The 24870-nt window shown below is 41.2% G+C and overlaps 2 protein-coding genes and 1 long non-coding RNA gene across 6 annotated transcripts in view; all 3 read left to right on the forward strand.

Annotated features, from left to right (window-relative positions):
• Positions 1-18246, forward strand: part of LOC146653842 (serine-protein kinase ATM-like) — a 140419-nt gene extending 122173 nt beyond the window's left edge. The window contains exons 1-9 of one of the 4 annotated variants that reach the window (XM_085380672.1): positions 3745-3792; positions 15864-15980; positions 16081-16230; positions 16331-16496; positions 16842-16928; positions 17042-17156; positions 17637-17700; positions 17794-17935; positions 18019-18246. In XM_085380672.1, the coding sequence (XP_085236798.1) occupies positions 3760-3792; positions 15864-15980; positions 16081-16230; positions 16331-16496; positions 16842-16928; positions 17042-17156; positions 17637-17700; positions 17794-17838 (777 nt within the window). In that variant the 5' untranslated portion in view covers positions 3745-3759 and the 3' untranslated portion in view covers positions 17839-17935; positions 18019-18246. Of the gene's footprint in view, positions 1-3744; positions 3793-4134; positions 4252-15863; positions 15981-16080; positions 16231-16330; positions 16497-16841; positions 16929-17041; positions 17157-17636; positions 17701-17793; positions 17936-18018 lie in introns of those variants that run through there. The other 3 variants (XM_085380673.1, XM_085380675.1, XM_085380674.1) reach the window with 3 other exon arrangements.
• LOC146653840 (uncharacterized) overlaps positions 1-18629 on the forward strand; it is a 161967-nt gene extending 143338 nt beyond the window's left edge. Inside the window, exon 2 of the long non-coding RNA XR_014907283.1 lies at positions 18438-18629. This is a non-coding gene — a long non-coding RNA (uncharacterized LOC146653840). The remainder of the gene's footprint in view (positions 1-18437) is intronic.
• A 398-nt stretch (positions 18630-19027) lies between these two features.
• LOC146653844 (transmembrane protease serine 2-like) lies at positions 19028-22535 on the forward strand. The gene is made up of 7 exons (XM_085380231.1): positions 19028-19112; positions 19214-19361; positions 19540-19638; positions 19728-19841; positions 21038-21167; positions 21269-21379; positions 22169-22535. Exons 1-5 carry the CDS (start codon positions 19083-19085, stop codon positions 21094-21096), a joined length of 450 nt encoding a protein of 149 aa, XP_085236357.1. The 5' UTR covers positions 19028-19082; the 3' UTR covers positions 21097-21167; positions 21269-21379; positions 22169-22535.
• The last annotated feature ends 2335 nt before the right edge of the window (positions 22536-24870 follow it).

Here is a 24870-nt window from a genome sequence, read left to right on the forward strand (position 1 = left end):
AAAGTGAATGGAGAGCTTGTTCAAAATCACCGCTGGATTTCTGTAATGAGAGGCATATTCGAATCGTCATATCTCCTTAACGAAGCAAAGTTAAGACATGAGGCTTGTCCCCGAATATCTTCAGACACCCCTGACGCTCACAATTCAAGAATTTCTTTCTCACCTATTACCGTTCTGAAATGAGTTGGACTTGTTTGAGGGTAGGAAATTCGTCCTTCGCTCAGATTTCTTCAGATTTAAAACTGTGGAAATGAACCACTTTTTTCTCTCGTCATAACTTTTTGTTGGATTTCCACAGAGACCTGAAAATTTCCATGATTGTTCACCAAAGCCTGCTGTCTCTTACGGTGAAAGAATGATATCGATACTCCAAATAGATTTCGAGTTAGAAAGCGTTGTTTGAGGGCAAGTCAAGGCAGTTTTTGCTTCGCTCTACTCAGTTATGGTGCATTACAAGTCAAATATCTTTAATAATTCATATTTTAATGATAAATTGTAAACACTGGAAGATTCCCCCATCTCTTCTGAACAAAACGGTGTAAGAATGACCGCTCTAGCCCCTACGGTTTGGAAATTATGGTCATTTGTTTGAGGGGAGTCCTCACTATGAGAAATAGGCTGCAATAATCCTGTGCCTCTCTGTGCTGCGTGTGTAAAAAGAGGCACATGTTTTGGCGGGAAAAAGTACACAGGCTCTCTGATTGGTGGATTCAAATTCAGCAGCTCCCAGGCTGACCTAGAAACTTACTTCTCTCTCCCTGTGTGTGTGTGTGTGACAGAGAGAGAGAGAGAGAGAGAGAGAGAGAGAGAGAGAAAGCCTTTTAATGGGATGATCTCATTGTAAGATTCAAATTCAATATATTTAGACTGGGTGACTGAATTGGATCTTGTGTGTGTGACTCTCTGTGCATGTGTGTTTCCTTATGTGTACATATTTGTGATTGTGTGGCTGTTTTAGATTTTTTTGCTGATTTTTTTCATTTAACAAGTATAGTTGAGGGACCTTCAGCATGTTCAGCATTTTTTCAGCTGTCCATTTTGCTTTTCCAATTTTTCTGTTTAAGTTATTACTATTGTGCTAAATCATACTATTTCTGCTATTTCATAAGATTTGTGCTTAATATACTAGTTATGCTTTTTATAGGATTTGTGCTTAATATACTATTTCTGCTTTTTATAGGATTTATGCTTAATCATACTATTTCTATATATTTCTGCCAGGTCCCCAGGCAGCCAATCCTCTGTGAGGACTCAGACATTCAAATTTTCAAATCAGGGCCTGCACGGCTTCCCAGCCAATCATATATGTGTCCTGAGGCATTCAAATTTGCATATTGGGGCCTTCATGGCTTCTAAGTCAACAAGTCATCCATGTCATATATCTCTAAAAATTCACATTTTCATGATAAATTGTCAACACTTGAAGATTCCCCCATCTCTTCTGATCAAAACGGTGTAAGAATGACCGCTCTAGCCCCTACAGTTAGGAAATTATGGTCATTTGTTTGAGGGGAGTCGTCACTATGAGAAATAGACTGCAATAATCCTGTGCCTCTCTGTGCCGCGTGTGTAAAAAGATGCACCTGTTTTGGCGGGAAAACATAAACAGCCACTCTGATTGGTGGATTCAAATTCAGCAGCTCCCAGGCTGACCTAGAAACTTACTTCTCTCTCCCTGTGTGTGTGTGTGTGTGTGTGTGTGTGTGTGTGTGTGTGTGTGTGTGTGTGTGTGTGTGTGTTTGTGTGTGTGTGTGACAGAGAGAGAGAGAGAGAGAGAAAGCCTTTTAATGGGATGATCCCATTGTAAGATTCAAATTCAATATATTTAGACTGGTTGACTGAATTGGATCTTGTGTGTGTCTCTCTGTGCATGTGTGTTTCCTCATGTGTACATATTTGTAATTGTGTGGCTGTCATAATTTTTTTTGCAGATTTTTGTCATTTAACAAGTATATTTGAGGGAACCTCAGCATGTTCAGCATTTTTTCAGCTGTCCATTTTGCTTTTCCAATTTTTCTGTTTAACTTATTACTATTGTGCTAAATCACACTATTTCTGCTATTTTATAAGATTTGTGCTTAATATACTATTTCTGCTTTTATAGGATTTGTGCTTAATATAGTATTTCTGCTTTTTATAAGATTTGTGCTTAATATAGTATTTCTGCTAAATGTAGTATTTATGCTTAATCATACTATTTCTGCTTTTCATAGGATTTGTGCTTAATATAGTATTTCTGCTAAATTTAGTATTTCTGATTAATTATAGTTTTTCTACTAAATCATAGTACAGTATTTCTGCTTTTTATGGGATTTGTGCTAAAACAAAGTATTTCTACTAAATGTAGTATTTATGCTTAATCATACCATTTCTGCTTTTTATAGGATTTGTGCTTAATATAGTATTTCTGCTAAATTATAGTATTTCTGCCAAATTATAATATTTGTGCTAAAACATAGTCTTAATTTAAAATTACAATATTCATAGTTCATCACAGTGTCTCTGGTAAATCACAATATTTCTGCTCTGTTGTACTATTTTTCTAAATCATAGTGTTTCTGTAATGTTTAAGTATTTTTGGCTAAATATATTCTTTCTGTTATCTTATACTATTTCTCCTAAATTCTTGTATTTTTGAGAAGTTATCATATTTCTGGTAAGTTACAATATTTCTGCTAAATTCTGCTATGCTATTGTATTTCTGCCAAATATTATGTTTCCTCTAAGATATTGCAGTTCTGCTAAGTTATTCCATTTTAGCAAACTTCTTTTGCTTCTGCAAAGTTTTTACAATTTCTGCAACTTTTCAGCTTTTTCAGCTACTTTTTGCATACAGCTTCAGCTTTAAGCATCCACACTGCATTTTCGCAGGAAATGCAAATTTTTCTAGTTAGTATTATTTTCCTTTTTCCGCCTGAAATTTTGGACCGTAACTCATCCCACAGTTTTGACACAAGCTTCATATATGTTATATCATTTTGTGCGGCTGGATCAGGAATGAGTTGCTATGCCTTTTGGTGTTTATTACTTCTATAGTTTTTTTAATATGAATATTTTAATGCAAGCTTTTGCCCATTGGAATGAATGGGAACGAACGAAAGTGAAACTTAACTTACTTTGTGGTGTGTTTGCTCACTCACTTAATTTGTGGTGTGTTGGCTTACTCTAGTGGTATGTCCCCGTATTTGGATTACCATAATGACGACAATATCAACGGCGCGCACAGCGTCGGTGCTTTCAGGAACCATTGGAATTCTTAAGGTTGCACGAAGCATTGAATAGTTACGGTAACGGCAAGGGTGTATGCTTGGTGGAAAACTGCATATCCCACAATTCAAAGCACGCCTCTACCAGTCAAACAATGGCGGCTGCCACTTGGTTTAATATATTCCTCTTATTTGTGTTTCTAGGTCACAAAGTAAACTTTTAAGATATTTTCAGGTGAGAATGTGGGTGTGTAAACGTCAAATATCTGCTCGTTTTGTCAAAACATCCCATATTGGCAACAGATTTTTCACGATGTTGCGCCGCTTCACTCAAAAGCACCCAGGCTTGGCTTTCAGTGAGGCGTCTCTAACTCCTTTCATCCCCGATAGCTCCGCAAACAGTCTTTGTCTTAGCTGGACTTATTTTTCGTTTATATGGGCCGATGATGCTGGTCGATGAGGAAAAACTAACTGAGTTGTTTGGTGGTGGCTAACGCGGAGCTAGCTAGCCACCGGTATGTGTCTCTTTCCCCTCATATGTGGGGAAAGAAACATGCGAGGCGGCCGCCGATCGACCGGTTTTCAGGTGAGAATGTAGGTGTGTAAACGTCAAATATCTGCTCGTTTTGTCAAAACATCCCATATTAGCAACAGATTTCTCACGATGTTGCTGCTAGCCGGCTAGCTAGCTCGGCTAGCTAGCGCCGCTTCGCTCAAAAGCACCCAGGCTTGGCTTTCAGTGAGGCGTCTCTAACTCCTTTCACCCCCGATCGCTCCGCAAACAGTCTTTGTATTAGCTGGACTTATTTTTCGTTTATATGGGCCGATGATGCTGGTCGATGTGGAAAAAATAACTGAGTTGTTCATATACCGGTGGCTAGCTAGCTCCGCGTTAGCCACCGGTATATGTCTCTTCCCCTCGTATGCGGGGAAAGAAACATGCGAGGCGGCCACCGATCGACCGGTGGTGGCTAACGCGGAGCTCAATCGTGGATAAGGGGAACCCAATGCAGGAGAAGCAGGCGGCTGGTGAACTGAATTTCAGGTAAGACGTTATTAACTGCACTCTATTTGGGTCAGATATAAACCGAGTTTAGGTGTAGTTTATTTTCGTTGTGCTGACAGTTACAATAACTGTACTGCGTGCTAGCTAGCACCACGGAGTTTCTATACAGCTGTGCGCGCTAAGTTACTGATGTTGAACTTTATGACAGCCTCCCCTATTTTCAGGCGATAATGTAGGGGTGTAAACTTCAAATATCTGCTCGTTTTATCAAGAAGTCCCATATTTTATCAAGAAGTCCCATATCTCTCACGATGTTACTGCTAGCGCCGCATGGCAGCTAGTCGGCTAGCTGGCTAGGGCGGCTTGGCTGACACCCAGGCCGGGCTGACTGATACCCAGGCCGGCTCACGCTCTCGTTTCACCGCCGCATGGCAGCTAGCCGGCTAGCTGGCTAGCGCGGCTTGGCTGCCACCCAGGTCGGGCTGGCTGACACCCAGGCTGGGCTGGCTGACACCCAGGCCCGCTCACGCTCTCGTGTCACCCCTAGTCTTTCGTGATGACTCTTGGTTGACTGCTGGACTTATTTTTCATTTATATGGGCTGGTGATTCGGTATGAGTGTCCGGTGAACTGAATGTCAGGTAAGACGTTATGTATATTTAAGGTAGTGACTGGAATAAGTCACAAGGTGTCGCTGTTGAGCTGCATATATGTTGTAAATTTTAGCAATTTTGACCATTTGTCCTCTGCAGGACACCGTAGTTCAGATTTCTCGTTCGCGTGGGCGCCATCTTGGTTCAGTGTTTACTGTGATGTGCAAAGGTAAGCACTGTCAGTGGCGAACTGCATTGGTTTTGTTTAAAAAATAAGTGTTCCACTGTGTAAAATAGCGGTTTGTCATTTAAGCCGAGCATATATTTTGTTTATTGAGAGGTTCATGTATTGTCTGATGAGAGTATGAGACAAAGATATACTTTTCTTTCTTACTCTCATATAAAATATTTAGCTTTTATTAAATAGTTATCTGAATCTTACAACCAAAGTTTGTATAATAATACACAAGATTGGCTGTAGACCATTGTTAATCATTCAGAACACTGTGTAAAAATAACAAAAAACAAAAAGTGAATGAAAAGTGCATAAATATTTATTTTACGTGTTTGATGTGTGTGGCAGGGCGTGGTCTGCAGTGCCGCTGCAGGGGAGGTGGACCCACCTCAGCGATATCTGCAATCACGCCTCTCAGGTGTAAAGTCTGTGCTCTCTCTGCTTTTTTTTTTTTTTTTTTTTTTTGTATGTGTCGGGCTGTGAGATGAAAAGCTACAGCCGGCTGTGTGGGTACAGCAACTATGTGTGAAAAGTGGTCCATAACGTAATGCTTCAAAGTGTGTTCATGCAAACATTGTCGGGTCTGCTTATGAACCTCTGCGCACAGCGTCTACAAATTGGGGCTGTACGAAGTCACCTCATCTTTACACAAAACTGTAAGCTGTCATCTGTGAGGCGCGAGCGGTGTTTGGTTTTAGCATAGTTAATGGTGGAGAATGGCTGCTCTGCTGAGTTTTGCTCTCTGTAGCCGTTTGAATGGCAAACTATACTGATTAGCGGCGGCATAGGCACACTTAAAATTTCTTCAGAAATTTTCGCTTTCTAGTTCTTTTTAATCCTGTTCTTAAGCGTGCTGTACCTGCTCGATGTTATCGTGCTTTTGGCTCAGATACTGCCGAGCGGTTTTCCATATTGTTTGACCAATTTATTTCTTATCCTCCTGAGTTGTCCATCTCAGATGGATTAGTTTCTTGTTTGGATTCTGCTTGTAAATCTGTCCTCGACGCTGTCGCTCCTTTTATATTCAGACAATGCAAGCCAAAGGCTAGTCCTTGGCTAACTGATTTTACCAGAGCCGCTAGAAAAGAATGTAGAAGATGTGAAAGACTGTGGAAAAAAGATAGGCTGTGCGTCTCTATGGAAGCTCTTAAGACTAGCTGGAAAGTCTATCAGAGAGCAGTAAAGGCTGCCAAGCACTCCTATTTTTCTCAACTTATTGCTGCCAGCTCGCATAACCCTCGTGTTCTATATAACACTATAAATTCTGTACTTAATCCGGAAGGCTATATTCTTTTGCACTCTTCTGCGGTTATGTGCAATAAGTTTCTTAATTATTTTGTGGAAAAGGTTGCTAGTTTGAGACCTCCGACTCTACCTATTGCTGACCCAGCCATGCATGGTTCTTGCTCAAGTCTGTTCTCTGCTTTTCTACCAATTGTTTTATCTGATTTAGAGAAACTTGTGTTGAATGCTAAACCGTGTGGCTCTCCAAATGACGTTGTTCCTCCCCGTTTTCTTAAAAAGGTATTTCCTATCATCGGACCACATATTCTGAACATTATTAATACTAGTCTTTTGTCTGGTCAAGTACCTAGGGAATTTAAGCATGCAGTCATACATCCTTTACTTAAGAAACCAGGCTTAGACAGTTCAGTCATATCAAATTTTAGACCCATCTCTAAGCTTCCCTTTCTTAGTAAGATTCTGGAAAGGATTGTTTATACTCAGTTGATGGACTACTTGAATGACTCTAAATTGTCAGAAATCTTTCAGTCCGGCTTTAAGCCATTCCACAGCACGGAGACAGCCCTCGTAAAAGTTATGAATGACATCCTGATAGCGACAGACCGTGGTAAATATGCAGTGCTGGTCTTGTTGGACATGACAGCTGCATTTGACACTGTGGATCACGATTTGCTGATCTCCCGCTTACAGCACTGTGTGGGAATTACTGGTTCGGCACTTTTGTGGTTAAAGTCCTATCTTTTAAATAGGACATTTTGTGTTAAGTTGGGGTCGGCTTCATCCTCTGTGGCCCCTCTGCTTTGGGGTGTTCCACAGGGATCTATTCTTGGGCCGTTATTGTTTTCATTGTACCTCTTGCCTCTTGGCGCGATTTTCCGAAAGCATAAAGTGCCATTCCATCTATACGCAGATGACTGCCAGCTCTACTTACCTTTTAGTCATTCTGATAGTCTCCCAACTGGACCTCTGCTTGACTGCCTTACTGATGTCAAAGCATGGATGGCAAAAAACTTTTTAAATTTTAATGATCGGAAGACAGAAGCAATTTTATTTGGCCCAAATCGTTCTTCTCATACTCTGGATGTTGATCTTGCAGCTTTGACTTCCCAACTAAAGAGTTCGATCACAAATCTCGGAGTTAAAATTGATTCTGCACTCACCTTTTACCACCACCTGTAAACGGGGTGGTAAAATCAGCATTTTATCACCTCAGACGTTTATCAAAGGTTAAGCCCTTTCTTTCCAAGCGTGACTTGGAAAGCGTTATTCATGCCTTTATTACCTCACGTTTAGATTATTGTAATTCTCTTTTAACAGGGGTTGGGCAGGGCACTTTGTCACGCCTGCAATTAGTGCAAAATGCTGCGGCACGATTTTTAACTGGTAGAAGAAAATTTGATCACATCACTCCGATTTTGGCCTCTTTACACTGGCTTCCAATTGAATTCAGGATCCGTTTTAAAGTCCTTTTATTGGCTTTTAAATCTCTAAATGGTCTGGCACCTGTTTATTTGTCTGATTTGTTGAAGCCCCACATCCCCACTCGTTCCCTTCGGTCAGCTGAGCAGTTGCTGCTTTCGGTCCCAAAGTCACGGCTGAAACTTAGAGGAGACCGAGCGTTCTCTGTTGCCGCGCCGATGCTTTGGAATAACCTTCCTCTCCATATTAGACAGGCTGCATCAGTGCCAGTTTTTAAGTCTTTATTAAAAACCTATTTTTATTCCCTGGCTTTTAACTCTGTGGGTAACTGACATTTTTATTTTATTTTATTTATTTTATTTTATTTTTTTATTTTTATTTTTTATTTTTTATTTTTTTATTGTTTTTTAACTTTATTGCTATGTCTGGTTTTATTACTATGTGCATATTAGTATTGTACAGCACTTTGGTCTACCAGGTGTGTTTTTAAAGTGCTATATAAATAAATAAATGATGATGATGATGATGATGCACCCAAGGGCTCCATACGTAAGCACACAGACATGCGCCTCACTTTTGCTGCTAAAAATGAACAGAAAAGTCAGGCCGAAACAAATCGTTCCCAAATGAAAAGTACAAGTCGTATTGACAAAATTCTTTCACCGTGAGCGGCAGCAATGTCTAGTCTACCAAATTCTCAGTTTTCATGCCTGTGGAGTTTATTATATTGACGTGGTGACAGTGTAAAGACAGCCTGTACTTCTGGTTTTCAAACGAACCTTCTGAGCCATTTTAACATTAGAGCCTATGGAAGAGTTGGAAGGAGGAGGCTGTGCATTGGTGACATTTATGAAAGAACCATAACACCTATTACAATAGTAAACACATTGGATGAAAGAGGACAGCGATGGCTACGTTTTGAGGGTAAAATCATACCCGTAGAGCAAACGCTGCGGACACAGCAGCAGTTTTAAAAAAGATTTTAAGATTAATTTGTTTTGCTCCTCTCACTCTAGCAGTTGAGCTGTCTCACTCTAGCCCCAACATTCCGTGCCATACACACCCATTATAAACTCTGAAACGGGTGAAAAAACATCATGAAACTTAAACTGGAACTGAAGAAAAAGTATAATAGATATTGAAAAGATAAATACAAGTTGAATAGTTGAATGTCTTGTCTTCGTTTTAAAGTTTGAATGGTGGCTCTATGACAATGTATGTGGAAGTAGATACAGTTTAAAGAGGAGGAAGTTGAATGAGAATTTGAAGGGTTTCCCCATTGAAATACATGGGAAATTTTTGTTGAAAAAACTTGAATAATTTTAAAAATATAAATGTTAAAAATGAGAAAAGTAGAAGCATTCATGTCCAAAAGAATAGGAATCTAACGGTGTTTGAATGGTTTTTCTAAGTTGAACGGTTTTGAAGGAATTAGATGCCATTCGTCAGTCACACCTCTGTTCTGCTCATATTCCTCAACAGCGCTCTCGATCTCCTCACTGTTTTTCTCATATTTTTCTCTGTTTCTTTTGACAATGTGTTGCACGTACTCAAGACGGTCAGTACCTGGTAGCTGTACATAGCCAGCACCATAGAAAGCCTGATAGGTCGGCAAAGATGGTGTTTTCAGTTCGTGGTCTGAACGATGAGGAAGGTACAGTTTAAGCAGTCTTCCATAATATTGCTCTGGATGTTTTTCTTGTGAACAGCGGTGAAATCTGATGATAGCAGGCTTATTGTTTTTGCGCCTTTGCACAAACCCCATCTCATTGAGAAGGGGCAAAACATCTTTACCTTTTTTCTGTTGGCCATAGACAATCCTGCAAGTAGCAGCAAAGTCTGCCATGCACATCTCCTCATACTCTGGTGTTTCAGGTCTGGCTTTGTATTTGTCATTCAAAGATGTCATCCAAACATTGGAAGACTCAGGTGTTGTGTTGTCCAGAACTGACAGGGGACGACTCATTTTCACAGGATTATCATCAGTTGGAATGAATATTACAGCACGTGAACATTGCTTCATGTGAAGACCACATGCACGAGCAACACACTCCTGTGCACTGATCTCTCGCTTCTTTGAATATGCCTGCATGACGGCTCTCATTTCATCGCACTCATTTACACTGTCCTTATGGGAGTTCTCAATGACAGTTTTCAGGTACTCAGATAGCCCGCCCTCTTTTTTTGATATATATTTCATTAAATAATTTGCAGCACCAAAAGCATCTAAAACAAAGCTTATGTCGATATTACTGTTCCAGGCTTCAAGCAGATGTGGATTATAGCCATTTATCCAAGAGTCTTTTGGATCACGCTTTAGTATGATCGTACTCCTCTATCTCTGATATTCTGCATGTGTCAAGTTGCATCTTGCCAAGAGCTGCTCTAAACTCATGGAAGCAGTTTCAGGTTCATTCAGCAGCTGGTTCAGTGGTCTGAGCTTGTTCTTTGCTGTTTCTACTTCCAGTGCATCATCCTCACTGGGTCTTGTGATCATTGTCTCATTGCAGGGTGGTTTGGGAAAACCAAAACGGCACCCGGAGCTTAAACTCCTAAAGCACGTCTTTGTGTGGTTCTTACTGTGTTTTTGCACTTCTGTTACTTTCTTGTACAGTTCAGGTTGCTTATGTGGATCAGGCAGCTGAGCTGTGATGTATTTGTTTATAAAATCAACAACAGTTTGATCATCATCCTCCTCAAACACAGGAGCACCTTCTACCCACAGGAGGCAGTGTATGTGTGGGCTTCCTCTGTGCTGAAACTCAACTCTGTAAAAGTAGTCAATGACTTTGCCAAGTGGCTCTGCGGGAGATAAGAGTAAATCTCTGAATAATGCTTCAACTCTCTTGTCAAACATGCGCATTGTTGTGACAGGATTGCTTCTCAGGATGTCACACTTTGCTGACCAGTCGAGTCCTTCAAAATTGACTTGTTCACCTTGCTGCCTTGTTATTGCCTCAATCACTTCAGGCCAGCGCATTTCAGCAGCTGAAAATGTGCAAAAGAACGTGAGAGTTCCCAACTGTCTGATCATGGCAAAAAGATCTCTTGTGGTTTTCTCCCAATAGGCTGGGGTTCCTCTCAGAGGCTGCATGAATCTCACTGCATCTTTATTTCGCACCAGTTTCTCCACCTCATGTTTATCTTGTAACATGCCTGAGGTTATTTTTCTCCCATCTCTGGTCAGAGGCTTTGCCTTTCTTAACTGTATTGTCATGCTGGAAGTAGCCAAGTGTATTTCAGTCACAAACTGTGCAAAGAACAAATAGTTTGTGTCTTTGGCAAAGCGATCATCAATGCAGAAAAGTCTTGATTTGAAATACCCACTGGAGGATACTTTGATCAGCCTTCTTTCATCAAGTGTGTTTTGGCCTGTAGGAAACTGCACAGGGAAGGCCATGGCCTCCAGTTTAGGTGTTTTGAAAAAACTTATTGGATTGTTTCTCTCTGCAGGAACAACAGAGTAGATTCCTTCACTGAAACATAATATCTCCTCAGCCACATCAGGGGGCTGCAAATAGGACTCGAGTGCAAAACCACCATTAGTCAGTCCATCTGCTTGCTCTGAATCATCTCTCACCTGCTCATGTGATTGTTCACAATCACAGGGTAACATGTCAATGTCCTGTTCATTTATATTTTGTGCTTCACTCAGTGCATTTTTCTCACAGCTGTCAATTTCCATTAAATCAGCCTCATCATAATCGTCCTCATTCATGTTTTCATCATCCTCATCATCTTCATCAGGAAGAGTTGGATCACACAGCTCAGCATCATCTCTGATGCTCACATCCTTATACTGTGGATGAATCTTCTTGAGTTTATGCAGTGCTTGCACAAGTTTAGACCAGCTTACAGTCTGAAACAGCTGATGACCTTTGTAAGACAAGCGTCTCTTCAGTTTTACTCTTATCACCTGAGAATTAATTCTCAATCGAGGCAATGCTTCAACAGTTTCCTGCACCTCTGATGGGACACAGACCACATTTCCTCTAATTGCTCTTTGTCTGCCTTTGGGAAGAGGAATGATCTTGGCAAATGGTATGCACTTGGCTATGAGATGTCTCTCCAGTATGTTGAGATCAGACAGTTCAGGTGGAATATCAGCAAGATCCAGTTTATTGGCAACAGCAAGTGCTGGCATGGATCCATTTTTAAGATGATTGCGGCAGGTGTGACAAATCCACTCTCTCTTTCTCTCATCGGGAACATTGCACTGCTCATTTCTGCAGTTTTCATCACAAACATGAACAAACCTTCCTGTCAAACATGTTGCAACAACATATGGGTGTTTTACATAATTTGACCTTGTGCAGGGTCGCACTTGGTTTGGAAATGAAGCCTTGAAACAGACAGTACATGGGTATGATGGTCCAACTTTGATTTGTGATTTGAACACAGATATGGCCTCGTTGATCAAACTGTTGTCACTCTCTTGGGTTTGTCTGTTCACCCATCTGTATTTCCTTTTTATTTTCATGGCACATCTCATGTTGTGCATAATCCTGAATGCAAGATTACTTTGATACCTGTCTCGCATTAGTTGTTTCATTAGCTGTCTGTGTCTTACTCTGAATGCGTTATCACGTGCATAACGCTGAGTCACTCGAGATCTCTGTCTCTCTCTGAATTCTGGGTTCTCTTGATACCTTTTAGTGATATAGTTTTTTTGTTTTTGTCTAAATTCAGCATTCTCACAGTAACGTCTTTTAATATATTGTTGATGTTTCTGTCTAACTTCAGGATTGTTTTTATATGCCTCGCTTGTAGAAGATTTCTTCTCTTCTTTGTAATCTTTATTTGAAGCGTACTTTTGTCGTTCTTTCCTTTTTTGGTTTTCTTTTCTCTGATTTCTTGGTTTGTCTGATGCCATTAATCTTCTTTTCATTTTGCGCCTTTGCTGTTTATTAACTTTTGTCAGTTTATAGATTTTTTTGTATAACTGTATCAGAAAGATCACAGTTAGCACCATTTTTTTATTGCAGTCCTTGACTGACAGGAAAAAACATCATTTGATGGAAGGAAATTAAAGTCACTCGATAGTTCTTTGGTAGTTATAAAAGTAAATTCATTTTGAGGAGCTTCGTGTGATGTGAACTGAGTCATACGGACTTCTGGTTGTTTCTCCAGTGGTGTACAAACAGACATTGGAGAGATCTCAGTAAGATCAGTGGTTGTGTTTCTCCTTGGAGAGGAGGACTTTGCTTCATCAACAGTTGTATCAGAGTGAGTATGTGCCACAGCAGTGGCAGCTGTTGGTCTGCACACTGTGTCTGTGATAGTATCACTCAGGTTGACTGTGCTCATACTGTAGAACTGCACAGGCTTCAGTTCATAGGTACAAGAAGGTGATATCTCCATCATTTCATAAGAATCCTGGAGTCTCTTAATCATGTCACTGAGGAGTGTGAATTTCACCATCACAGCCGTACCACGATCACGTGACCATAGTGCTAGAGGAAGACCACTGGCTGTTCTGGAGTGTGGATCAAAGAAACCATATTTGCCCGATGTGGATCTGAACACTGCGATACACAATCCACTCATAATCAGTAAGGCATACTGCACATCTGACAACAGGCAGCTCAGTCCTGCTTCTAAGCTGAGAAAGGTATCTACTGCCTCCTCTGGAAGTTCTTCAAATGTCCCATACCGGGAAGGCTGTGTCATGTTGACATGATACATAGACCTGCGAGCATCAACTTTGTCTGGCAGCTCATCGGTAGCCAAATGAATATTTTTAGGAAATCTTTTCTTGGCCTCTTTGTACATCACATCACCTTTATCCAAGACCAGATTAAGGTCAGCTGTAGTCATGTTATCATTCTCATGAAGGAAAGCAAGAAATGTGAGTGAGTTACATGTGCACTGCTTGTTTCTGGAGTCTCCATATTTGGGATGAGCCTGGCTGTGAGATGCACAGATATGTGTAACAGAGGGCTGGTTTTCAAAGTTCACTCTTTCTGCATGAGATGGTCCTGCCACATCACTGTGACAGCCTCTTTTTACAATATCAGCATAACCCACCTGTGGGGCACTTGACACCTCAGGTTGGTCTCTATGGTTTACCTGATGATCATTAAATTCATGCTGCAATCCAATCTTTACAGCATCTGCATAGGATACCTGTTGTACATGTGCAGGAACATGTTGACCTGCCTGTTTGACACCATCAGCATTGGTCTTTGCAGACACAAAGTCTTCTGCAGAGCTCTGAGGAAAATCACACTCAGCTTGTTCAAATATTGGTACACTGTGAAACTCATGGAACTTCTTCCAGCGTTGTTTTGCAGCTTGTGACTTTTTCTGCTTTTTTGGCATTTTTGCACACCTTTAAGTGTTTCTGTCAGTCTTTAGAAAATGTATTAAAATAATAAGAGTGGCACACAGCAGATGTTTTCTTTGTCTTTATATTTCAGTTTTTATTTCTCAGAAACAGATGTCTTTGTTTGTTTGGCAATTTGTTATTATGCACTCTCTGTATTGGCTTGGCACAACTTAGCAGCAAGCCCAGAATGAAAAACAAGTAGAGAGAAATTTTACAAGAGAGAACAGACAGAGCAGGAGAGACACGGCTGGGAAATCACAATCTAATCGTGAATTACAGTTTTCTTTGTTTGTTCAGTTTGTTCTCAGGTAGAGGCAATATATGCACTCTTTATTGCTTTAATGGCTTGGCATTTTTCAGCAGCAAGCCTAGAGTGAAAAACAGGTAGAGAGAAAATTTAGCAGAGAGAACAGACAGAGCAGGAGAGACACGGCTTTAATTCAAACCGCAATAAGATTCTTGGTTTGGCAAAATTTTTCACAAACCACAGAGTGAAATACAGATGGAAAGAAGGCAGAGACAACAGGTGGAGCAGGACAGAGGATAGAGGGGTTGGGGGGTTGGGATGTGAGAGAGAAGACTGGAGATCTGGTCCTTGTTCTTCTTCTGCACACTGTGAACAAAAAACAAGAAAAAATAATAATTTCATTAAAATGATATAACATGGTAATTGTATGAACTAATTGTGACTACTGAAAAAGGACAAAACAAATATTCAAGCTATACTGCCGTCGGCTGCCACGTGCAAAAAGTTCCATAATTGGGCACTTTTTAAAAGAATAAATATTTAATTAAATTCAGCAATAATATTTTTAAATACAAATATGATTGAGTGAATTGTTAACTAATCACATGTAATGTGCAAAAATGTACGAAAAAAATATTTTAGCCCAATTGTTAAGCTGAACTTATGTGTATTTATTATAAAAATGTGTTTAAAAGGTCTAGCACAAAGTTTGAACCCATCACTTTAAAGCTTATATTAGTCAGACTCCTTTTTTTACATTTTGGTGTGCTTCTCTAACAGTATGTGCACACCTACCAGGCAAAGCACAGATGTGAGTCAAGTTCCTGAAAGTGTAAGACAAGAAATAACATTTTAGTTGTCTGTACAGTGTTATCAGACTAACAAAAAAACAAAGCCCACACGACATGATACACTGAACTTATAGTCAGCAGGGTAATTATAGAGTAATATAGCACACCAGCTGATACAGCAGCCATTTTATAATTCAAACTAATTAACTGAAGTATTTATTTAAGTACTTATATAAGGCTACTGTTAGACTGTTACTAGCCTTAGCATCGCTGCTAACGCTAGCATTCCTGCTTTATTGTACTTACCACAGCAGAGAGGGTGGTCTTTTGTTGTGGGCAGTCTGAGGTACACCTGTGCACTACTCATGATGTCAGATCAGCATCCTCATGTGGCACACCTGTGAGGTGGGATGGATTATCTCAATATGGCAGATGTGCCGACTACCACACATTTGGACTGATTTGTGACCACTGTTTGGGAGGGATGGTTATATTGTGTATCTGGAATGAATTTTAGGTCTCTACGTCCATCCCATGGGGAATGGGAGTAGTAACAAAGGTGTTGCGTTTATATTTTTGTTGAGTGTATTTGTTTAATATGTGCATTGAACGCCAGTGTCCTACAGAACTCAGTCTGTCTGTTCTTGTTTTGTTTCTATGGCTGTGAAGCAGTTTGAGCCCTCACACGTGATACTGGGCTGTACAAATACACTGAACTGCACTAAAATAAAGGATCGTTGTGATGATTTTGGTCAAGTCACCTGTGAGTGATTTTAGTGTTTTAATGCAAACAGGGTCAGGACGACCTGCGACAGGACGCAGTGATGCAGCAGGTCTTCGGCATGTGCTCCATGCTGCTGCAGCGCAATACAGACACACGCAAGAGGAAGCTCAACATCAGACGATACAAGGTTCCCCGATAGACGCACATCTGTGGCACTGCTTCACATTTGCTTTCATCTCTTTTTCCCTTTGTTGCTTAAAAGAAATTTGTCATATACTTGATTCCAGGTGGTGCCTTTCTCACAGCGCAGTGGCGTGTTAGAGTGGTGCTCTGGGACGGTGCCCATCGGGGAGTTTCTGGTGGAGCCCAATAAAGGAGCTCACAAACGCTTCCGACCCCAAGATTGGGCCAGCCTAGCCTGCCGGAGGAAGATGATGGTATGGCAGTGCTGACAGGAAAACACTTGCAACATGGCAACACATGCTTGCTATGGGTTCAGAACTCACAGCTGTAGTTTTTGTTGGGCTGTCACTGCAGGACGCTCAGAGACTTGCATTCGACGAGAAGCTGCAGGCCTACAATGAGGTGTGCACGAAGTTCAGGCCGGTCTTTAGGTATTTCTGCATGGAACGGTTCCTGGATCCCGCCGTGTGGATGGAGAAGCGGCTGGCTTACACTCGCAGTGTGGCCACCTCCTCTATAGGTACACCGTCTCACAGAGTAAAGCTCATTATGTACTGTAAATACAAGATGCCACAAACTGAAGGGCGACATATAATTGATGTGACTTGAAACTAAAGTGTTGGTGTTGATTATTATTAAGGTGATTGATGGATCCCGGTTTGCTTTGTACATAAAACACCACCTTTCACCTCAGCGTGTCAACATTTTGTTCTCAGTTGAAGTCCAGAGTTGAAAGAAAACATTTATCAGTCATGACACAGAATTAAAAAATATACATTTGCAGCAACGAGATTTCATATTATCTCCAAACGACGATCCAGTAATTGTAAAAACAAACCTTCTGTTTTCTGTTTTGTGTCCACAGTCGGCTACATCGTGGGTCTGGGTGACAGACACATCCAGAACATACTGATCGACGAACAGACTGCAGAACTGGTGCACATCGATTTAGGTATTCTTACACCAAGAAGGTCACTCTTTGTTTCAGAAAATGTTTTTTTTTTCCTCCAGTGTGGATGCCCCTTTTTCTTCACTGTGTGTGTTTTTGTTGTTGATGTTTTAAAGGTGTGGCCTTTGAGCAAGGCAAGATCCTCCCCACCCCTGAGACTGTCCCCTTCAGACTCTCCAGAGACATTGTGGACGGTATGGGCATCACTGGAGTGGAAGGAGTTTTCAGGAGGTTAGCTCACGATTATGCTCAGATGTTGCTCTTATTTGTCAGCAGTGGTCTGGGACCTTCAGGCCCTTTTATACTCATACATGGAAAACTGGAAGTAAAGACTCTGTGACAGAGCACGGCAGGCAACATGACAAATTTGAATCAGACATGAAAATATAAACTGAAGTGGAGGTGGGTTGCAAAGTGGCTTGCAGTAAAAATCGACCCCCTGTCAATTCTGAGGTTTTACAGGACATAATAAAAAAATGATCTGATCCTTTTATTGTATGAGTAGCTAATCACCATTGATTGATGAGTTTCCTTCACGATTAATAAAGTTTTATAATTTGAAATAGCATATTACATTGTGTCATTAAACAAACTTCCTCATTAATCTTTTCTCAGACCACAGATTAAGATTCATGTTGGGAAATCTGTTGCTATTTAGACATTTTAAACATTTAGCACTATAAATAATCTGAACCCTGCTTTCCCTTTCAGATGCTGTGAGAAGACGATGGAGGTGATGAGAAGTTCTCAAGAAGCTCTGTTGACTATTGTGGAGGTAAAATCATGCTCTAAATATTATGTTTTATTCCATAACTTCATATTAAGGAGTGCTTTTGTAAGTTTCTGTGTCTTTGTGCATTTTAAATAGGTGCTGCTGTATGACCCTTTGTTTGACTGGACCATGAACCCCTGAAAGCTTTTTACCTGCAGCATGACGAGCAGCAGGAGCTCAACGCAACGCTAAGCTCCACTATGGGGGGAGATGACATAGACAACAGCCGTAAATCCAGGTAATCAAGGAGAGAAGTGTCAGAATCGGAGCTGGCGAGGTTTTGTGTGTGTGTTCAGGCTCTTCCCCTCATATTCTTTCCAGCAGTGACAGTCAGAGCTTCAACAAGGTGGCGGAGCGGGTGCTGCTGCGGCTGCAGGAGAAGCTCAAGGGAGTGGAAGAGGGAACGGTGCTCAGCGTGGGAGGACAGGTCAACCTGCTCATCCAGCAAGCCATGGACCCCAAAAACCTTAGCAGACTTTTCCCAGGATGGCAGGCCTGGGTGTAGACTGGAAAAAAGTGATATCAGGGAAAAAGTGCAAAAAAAAAGAAGTTTATTTTGGTTGAAAAAAAGAGAGGTGGGAATTTTCATTCCTTTTTGTACGACTCTACTAAGACTGACTCAACAGATCAACATTAGGAATCAAGCCAAATCACAAAAATTATTAAAAAAGACCAAATAACTGTGTGTGTGTGTTTGGAAGGCTGACATGTTTGCTGTGCATGTTTTATGTTTCACCCAGATGAATGTGAATGTTGCTAAGTGACTGTATGAATGTGAAGTACCATTTAAAGCCTTCTCCAGGCGTCATTTCATGTCTGTTCGTTATTATCAGGTAAAATGTTTTTGTTCTTTTCCTGTGCATTGAATATAAGGCTGCTTTGTCAAATGAGTACTGTATCATTAAATAAATAAAAAAGCAGTCAATCCAAAATCATGCTGGCCTGATTAATGCATTTCATTTTCACTTTAAAATATCCTCTCCATATTTTCTTGTCGCTCAGCCACTGCATCACTGAAACACGCTGTGTCTACCTGCCTATACGTCATGTTTTCAGTACCTTTCCACTGCACACTCGGCGTTGCAGTACTCACTCACTGCTCTGACACTTAAGCAGATAACACCTGTGTCATGTTTAGACTCGCCAACTCGTCATTGTCTTTGCTGTGTGCTCAGGAGGGAAACAAACTGATGCTGTGTGAAGTGTAGGCGTGACAGTTTTCATACAAACTCTTTATTTGATCGCATCCATGTGAGAATGAGCAGAGCGGAGCCTGGGAGGAGATGCCGGAGGTGCTGGCAGTGATGTGGATGAGATTATCTGAGTGAAAGCTTGCTGCTGGAGTTATCACAGGGGGATTTTATTTCAATTTTTTCAAAATACAGATGATTAAACAGAAAATGACCACCAATCCGGTGAGTTTTAATCTGCATTTAATCAGCCTTGAGAAGAAGACCAGCTTTCAATTTATTTTAAGTATTGTAACTTTACAAAAACACTGTTGCTCTGCCAAAAGTATCTGGACACTTGTCCTCACTTCATCCGTGAATATGAGAAGATGAAACTTCCTGCGCTCGCCGAATCAGATGTTCAACCCCAGTATGTTCACAATGTGGCGCTGAAGCCTCCGCCTGAGAGCAGTCCCTCCATCCCCAAGCACAAAGGTATTTGAGTGTCTTTCAATACAGTTTGAATACTTTACACGACTGTACAGATACCAGGCACGTCATTTGGACACTGCTTGTAACAAAAAGTCTCATTAGAAACTGTTCTGTGTATAAAATGTAATCGTGAAGCTGGGTGTGAGTGGGTTTCCAGTCACGGTGAGCGCTCTTCTGTCAGATTTCAAACACAGGTGCATCAAGTTCACTGTTGCTGCTGTCATCTCCTTGCTGCTGCTGCTGCTGCTGCTGGTGGCTGGAGTCCTCCTTGCCTATTACTGTAAGTGAAGGATTTATTTAGTGAACTGAGTCAACATTAGTGAGATTGGAAGACTGATTTTTTTTTCTGGTTCCTGTCTTGAATTCCAGTTTCTTCATCCTGTATTCATGGGATTAAATGTGGAGATGGGAACCGCAAGTGGGAGTCCCAGTGGTGTGATGGGGTTACAGACTGTCCCGCAGGGCAGGACGAAGCTAACTGTGGTAAGCAGCTTCATGGTGGGAAGAAAAAGCTTCTCTGTCCTCCACCTTTAGATTTGTTCAATAAAGCTGAATGAAACACACTGATAAGAACCTGGTTTCCAAAAAAGAAAATTTGGAAAACAACAAATGAAATGTGGACTTTTTGGGGGGGAAGTTTAATGCTTTCCCATTCTCGCGCTGACAAGATTTCATTTTGGAGCCTCTTTTGTTGCATTTTTTGTTTCATAGCGCACAAAATATTTGCAAAGGGGGACAGGTCTGGACTGCAAGTGGGTCCATTTTTCATCTGGACTACTGGCACCTTGCATTGTCTTGCAGAAATGAGCAAAACTAAGGACATCTCTGGAAAAGACATCTTCTCCATGGAAGCGTTATGCTGCCCTAAAAGCTGAATATATTATTAAGCCCTAATGAGACCTTCACATATGTGTAAATTACCCACACTGTGTGCTCTAGTGCCCCATGCAATCATCTGTTCTGTTTATTAGGCAGCAGATGAAGCTTCTCTGGGATTTCCAAAAAAATGGAAATTCCCACAGAACAGATTTTTAGCTCACCTTAGCCAATCTTAACTGAGCTGGAGCCAAGAGAAGACAACAGCATGACTCGAGGTTTACCTTGGATCACACTTGTTAGGATAACTGATCAATTGCAGGGATTTATATCACAGGATCATGCCTGCTTTTAAAGCAGTGCCACCTGGGGGTGTCAAACCCAGCTTTCAACTGTGTACCCTACAGAGACGTCTCTGAATTATGGTCAATAGATGATGAAATCCCCCCAAAATCCTCTAAAACCATACTTCTTCACAGAGTCGTGACGCTCTGTTTACACCCAATGGTGCTGCTGACCTGTTCCCAGGTAGCCTCATTAGTTGTTATCTTGATGCACGCTCAATAAAAGAAGGTGAGAGAATCCCAGAAAGTTAACTCTGTTCATCTGGATTTCCAATCTTTGAAAACAAGGTCAGAGTTTATACAACGGAACAGTTTGATGCTTTTATAGGTTTGTTTTTTCTGGAATCATCCATATTCCTCATGATGAGATAATGAGATAATATGTAGACTGAAGCATTTATCTTCCCTTGTTAACTGCCAGTCCTTTGTGTGCTTCACTCTCAACTGGCTGCCTCTTCACCCACTTTCCACTTGTGACAAAATGCCAAGTCATCGCTTGTGTTTGCTGTTTGTGCTCAGTGAGGCTGCACGGCTCCAGTTTCCTGCTTCAGATCTACTCGACTCAGAGTAAAGCCTGAAAATCTGTTGGTTCTCATGGCTGGACCGAGGAGAAGGGCAGAGCGAGCTGCCAGAGCATCGGATACAGCAGGTGAGATGCTCAGCTAGTTCAGCCCGAGATGAAACAAAAGCTGCTCTGTGAACGATTTTCAAGCGATGCTCAATTTTTTTTTACAATTTGTGCTTTGACAGGGGCACGTATTTTAAATCAGGCCAGCAAAGGGCTGATGCTAATGATGGATTCTTACTAGTGAAGTCTAACTTCAACCCTCAGGCATCCATACTGCAACAACTTGCCCTACAGTGAGTGAGCTGGTAATGATAAACCTGTGTCAAAATGCTAATATTGATATAATATTAACCTGATCTCATTCCAAATGTCTTTTTTCCTCCAATCCTTAGAAGTACATGTCCTAACAACATGGTGGTGACATTGCACTGTACTAGTATGTCTTTATACTTTCTTAGAAATGAACCAAATCACAACAACAATTACCTCAAGGTGCTTTATATTATAAGGTAAACCCCCTGGAAACAAACCACCAACCTTTCACCTGGCAAGTGAATTACAAACACATAAAGGTTTATTCCTGTTAAAAGGGAGTTTTTCCTTCCCACTGTCACCATGTGCTGGATCACAGAAAGCGGTGTGTTAGCTGAGGTTTCTTTCTAATAGTGTAGGGTCTCTACAATATCAAACCTCAGTGAGAGCGACAGTGGGAACGAAGAACTCACTGTTAGCAGGAAGAAACCTCTGGCAGAACAAGGCTCAGTTTGGGGATAAGGCGAAAGAGAAGAGAGCAGAGAGAGACAAGACAGGCAAAGTATAGTGAGAACCAAAAGTTGCTAATTACTAATGATTTAATGTAATAGTGGAGTGCATCCAGCATATCAAAAAGAACATTTCAAGCCTAATATTAAAAGCAGGAGGTTGTCTGTCTCCTGAATCCAATCTGGGAGTTGTTTCCATAGTTGAGGATAGCTGAAGGCTCTTCCTTGCAATCACACTGGTTTTTTTCAGTGTGTTGTTGAGTTTTGTCTCTCTGAAAGCCTGTAGCTGTAGAATGCTCTAACAGCAGCCTCCTTTTTCAGATTGTGGAAGCAGGGTGAACTCCAGCAGGGCTTCTGCAGGACAGCTGGCCTCCCTTGGGGCTGTGCCCTGGCAAGTCAGCCTCCAGGTTGCCGGCTCTCACCGCTGTGGAGGAGCCATCATCTCCCCCTACTGGATAGTCACCGCCGCTCAGTGTGTGACCTGGTGGGTCCTCCACCTTCACCTTCACCACCCTTCAGTAACCGTGGTTTGATCCAGCTTTAATCAAATCTCTGCTGGTCACCCCCCACCTTTGCAGTGCCACCAGTCCTGCAGACTGGGCAGTATGCTGGGATAGCGGACCCATTAGGCCCTCTGTTTAACCCTGCTTACTCGGTGCGTCGCATTATAACTCATGAGAGCTACAACAACCAGACCCTGAAAAATGACATTGCTCTTATGAGGCTCTCCCAACCTTTGGACATAACAGGTGCTTATGATGAGCCCCTTCATTACATTATTATAATCACCTTTTAGTTAATTGAAGTTATTAATTATTATTTAATATGGACTGAGATGTGGTGACTGCGGAGATCATTTGAGTTCAGTGAACTCACTGCCATGTTCAAGAAACCAGTCTTTTATATTGCGGCCCACATACAGCCCACTTTCATCTTATCTGATTTCTGTAAGTTTAAAAATTTTACCTACACATTTAATAAATGAGAGACCCTAATATAGGACAAAAAAAAGAGTGATTTCAACATTATTTCTCAGTTTCTCTCACATGGTGAAGAAATGCTGCTTTAGTAAACTAAAAAAAATCTGTCAGCATGGGTTTAAATTGTAAGAATAAATGTATAAAGTTACAGAAATCAATTAGTTAATTACTTTGGTGTACTGTTTTTTATTAAAGCTGTAGAACTTGTGAAAATACAGTTAAAATTCCCACATTTATGTCCTCCTTTTCCCAACGCCATCCAGCAGGCCGGATTGAGGTCAATGCTGGACCAAATCTGGTCCCTGGGCCTCATGTTTAATACCCCTGGTTTAAAGGAAAATATCTGAACCTGCTATTTGAATGTTGGCTCACATCAGACCATGCAACATTTCTACTGCCTGATTTTGTTGAGCAGGTGCAAACTGTAGCCTCAGTTTCCTGTCAATAGCTGACCGTGTGACCCTCCGCTGCTGTAGCCTGTCTGCTTCAAGGTTCGATGTGCTGCACATTCAGAGATGCTCTTCTGCATAATTTGATTGTAACGAGTAATATGAGTTAACTCTCGTGTGCAAAGTCCCTTAAATCACCTATTAAATCCCCATTCTCCGTTCAGTTCAAACTTCAGCCTCCTGTCACGTTTGCATGCCTAAATGCATTGGGTTGCTGTCATATGACCCATATACATCACATGATTCAGATATTTGCTTTAAGAAGCAGCTGAAATGTGTACCTAATAAAGTGGCCAATGAGTCTGTTTAGCTTCTTTATAGTAGTTTTATCTTGATATCTCTGTTTTGCCAGATTGTATATTATGTTATTGTGCTTGTGTTTATATTCATTCTACTTTTAGGCTGTTTCTAATCTTGAGTTGCTGCATTCCCACTTTGGGATAAGTAAAGTATATCTTATCTTGTCTTATACAGATTTACAGCCACAGATTTACTGCATAAATCTAAGCTGGACTCAGCAAAGTTAATCCCATATTAACATGTTTTAATCAGTTGTCTTTCCCCCCCAGTTCCTTAATCTCAACCAGAAGTCTTAATAACCAGGCATTGTTAGCCAGTCATGGCACCATATATTTTAGGATAAGGCGTTCTTGTTAAAAGTGCATCCATAGAAGTTTTAAATAACTTTTGTTGAGACCTGTTGACATTTTGGAAGATGCACAACCTCAGTGGATGCATTTGGCACTGTTACTTCAGTAAGCGTTACATTTAGCAAACTAGCAAGCTGTCAGCTGAGTATAACCCTCTGTGTGAATAAGCTGTTCACACAGTGGCAGTCTGTGTACAGAGAGGCTGTAAGAGTGCACACATTGACACCATTGTTAACAGCAGCAGCTCGTCCTGTGTTAAACACGTTACAGCAGAGATGTTTACTCCTCAGCAGGCTTCAGGAACATCGGACCCGTGTGCCTCCCAAACGTGGGCCTGAAAGTCACTGCTCATCACAAGTGCTGGATAACACGATTTGGTCACAGACACAAATGGTGAGGCAGCTGTAGTTAGTGAATCAGTATTGGTGCTCATTGCCGCCTACTACCACTAGATGGCATCAAAGTCCTGCACTCATTGTCAAGTGATTGACAATGTATTGACTCGTAGATGACTCATAGATGCTGCAGAGTGCAACAGTTTCATCGCCTACACGAACAGGATATCCCAGGATATGATAATCAGTTTAGCTGTGTAGTGTCCTTGGGTGTCAGAGGTCCACAGTGTGACCCACCTCGAGGTTACAATGCTTCAGTTTTAGTGGGAATGGAGTCTCTGAATGCAGACTCAGAACAATGCGCTCCAATAGTGTTTGCAGTTCAGCCAGTCCAAACAGACCGTCGCATAAAAGCAGTTTTTGTTCATCAAAGAATCCAAAACATTTTCATGCTCTTATGTAACTGCTTTTGCGGCGCTCTCAAACAAGTCCAGCACTATGTTCTGTGTGCAGCAACCGTTTTAAATAAACTGTTCGTTTTTGTGCCTGGTAACAATCCACTTATACAGTCAGCAGTGAATGTACAGTTAGAGCCCAGAGGAGGCAGCT

Source organism: Rhamphochromis longiceps, linkage group LG14, assembly GCF_057381845.1.
Source record: "Rhamphochromis longiceps isolate RC_006_pf linkage group LG14, R_longiceps_female_GT1.1, whole genome shotgun sequence".
Taxonomy (NCBI): Eukaryota; Metazoa; Chordata; class Actinopteri; order Cichliformes; family Cichlidae; genus Rhamphochromis; species Rhamphochromis longiceps.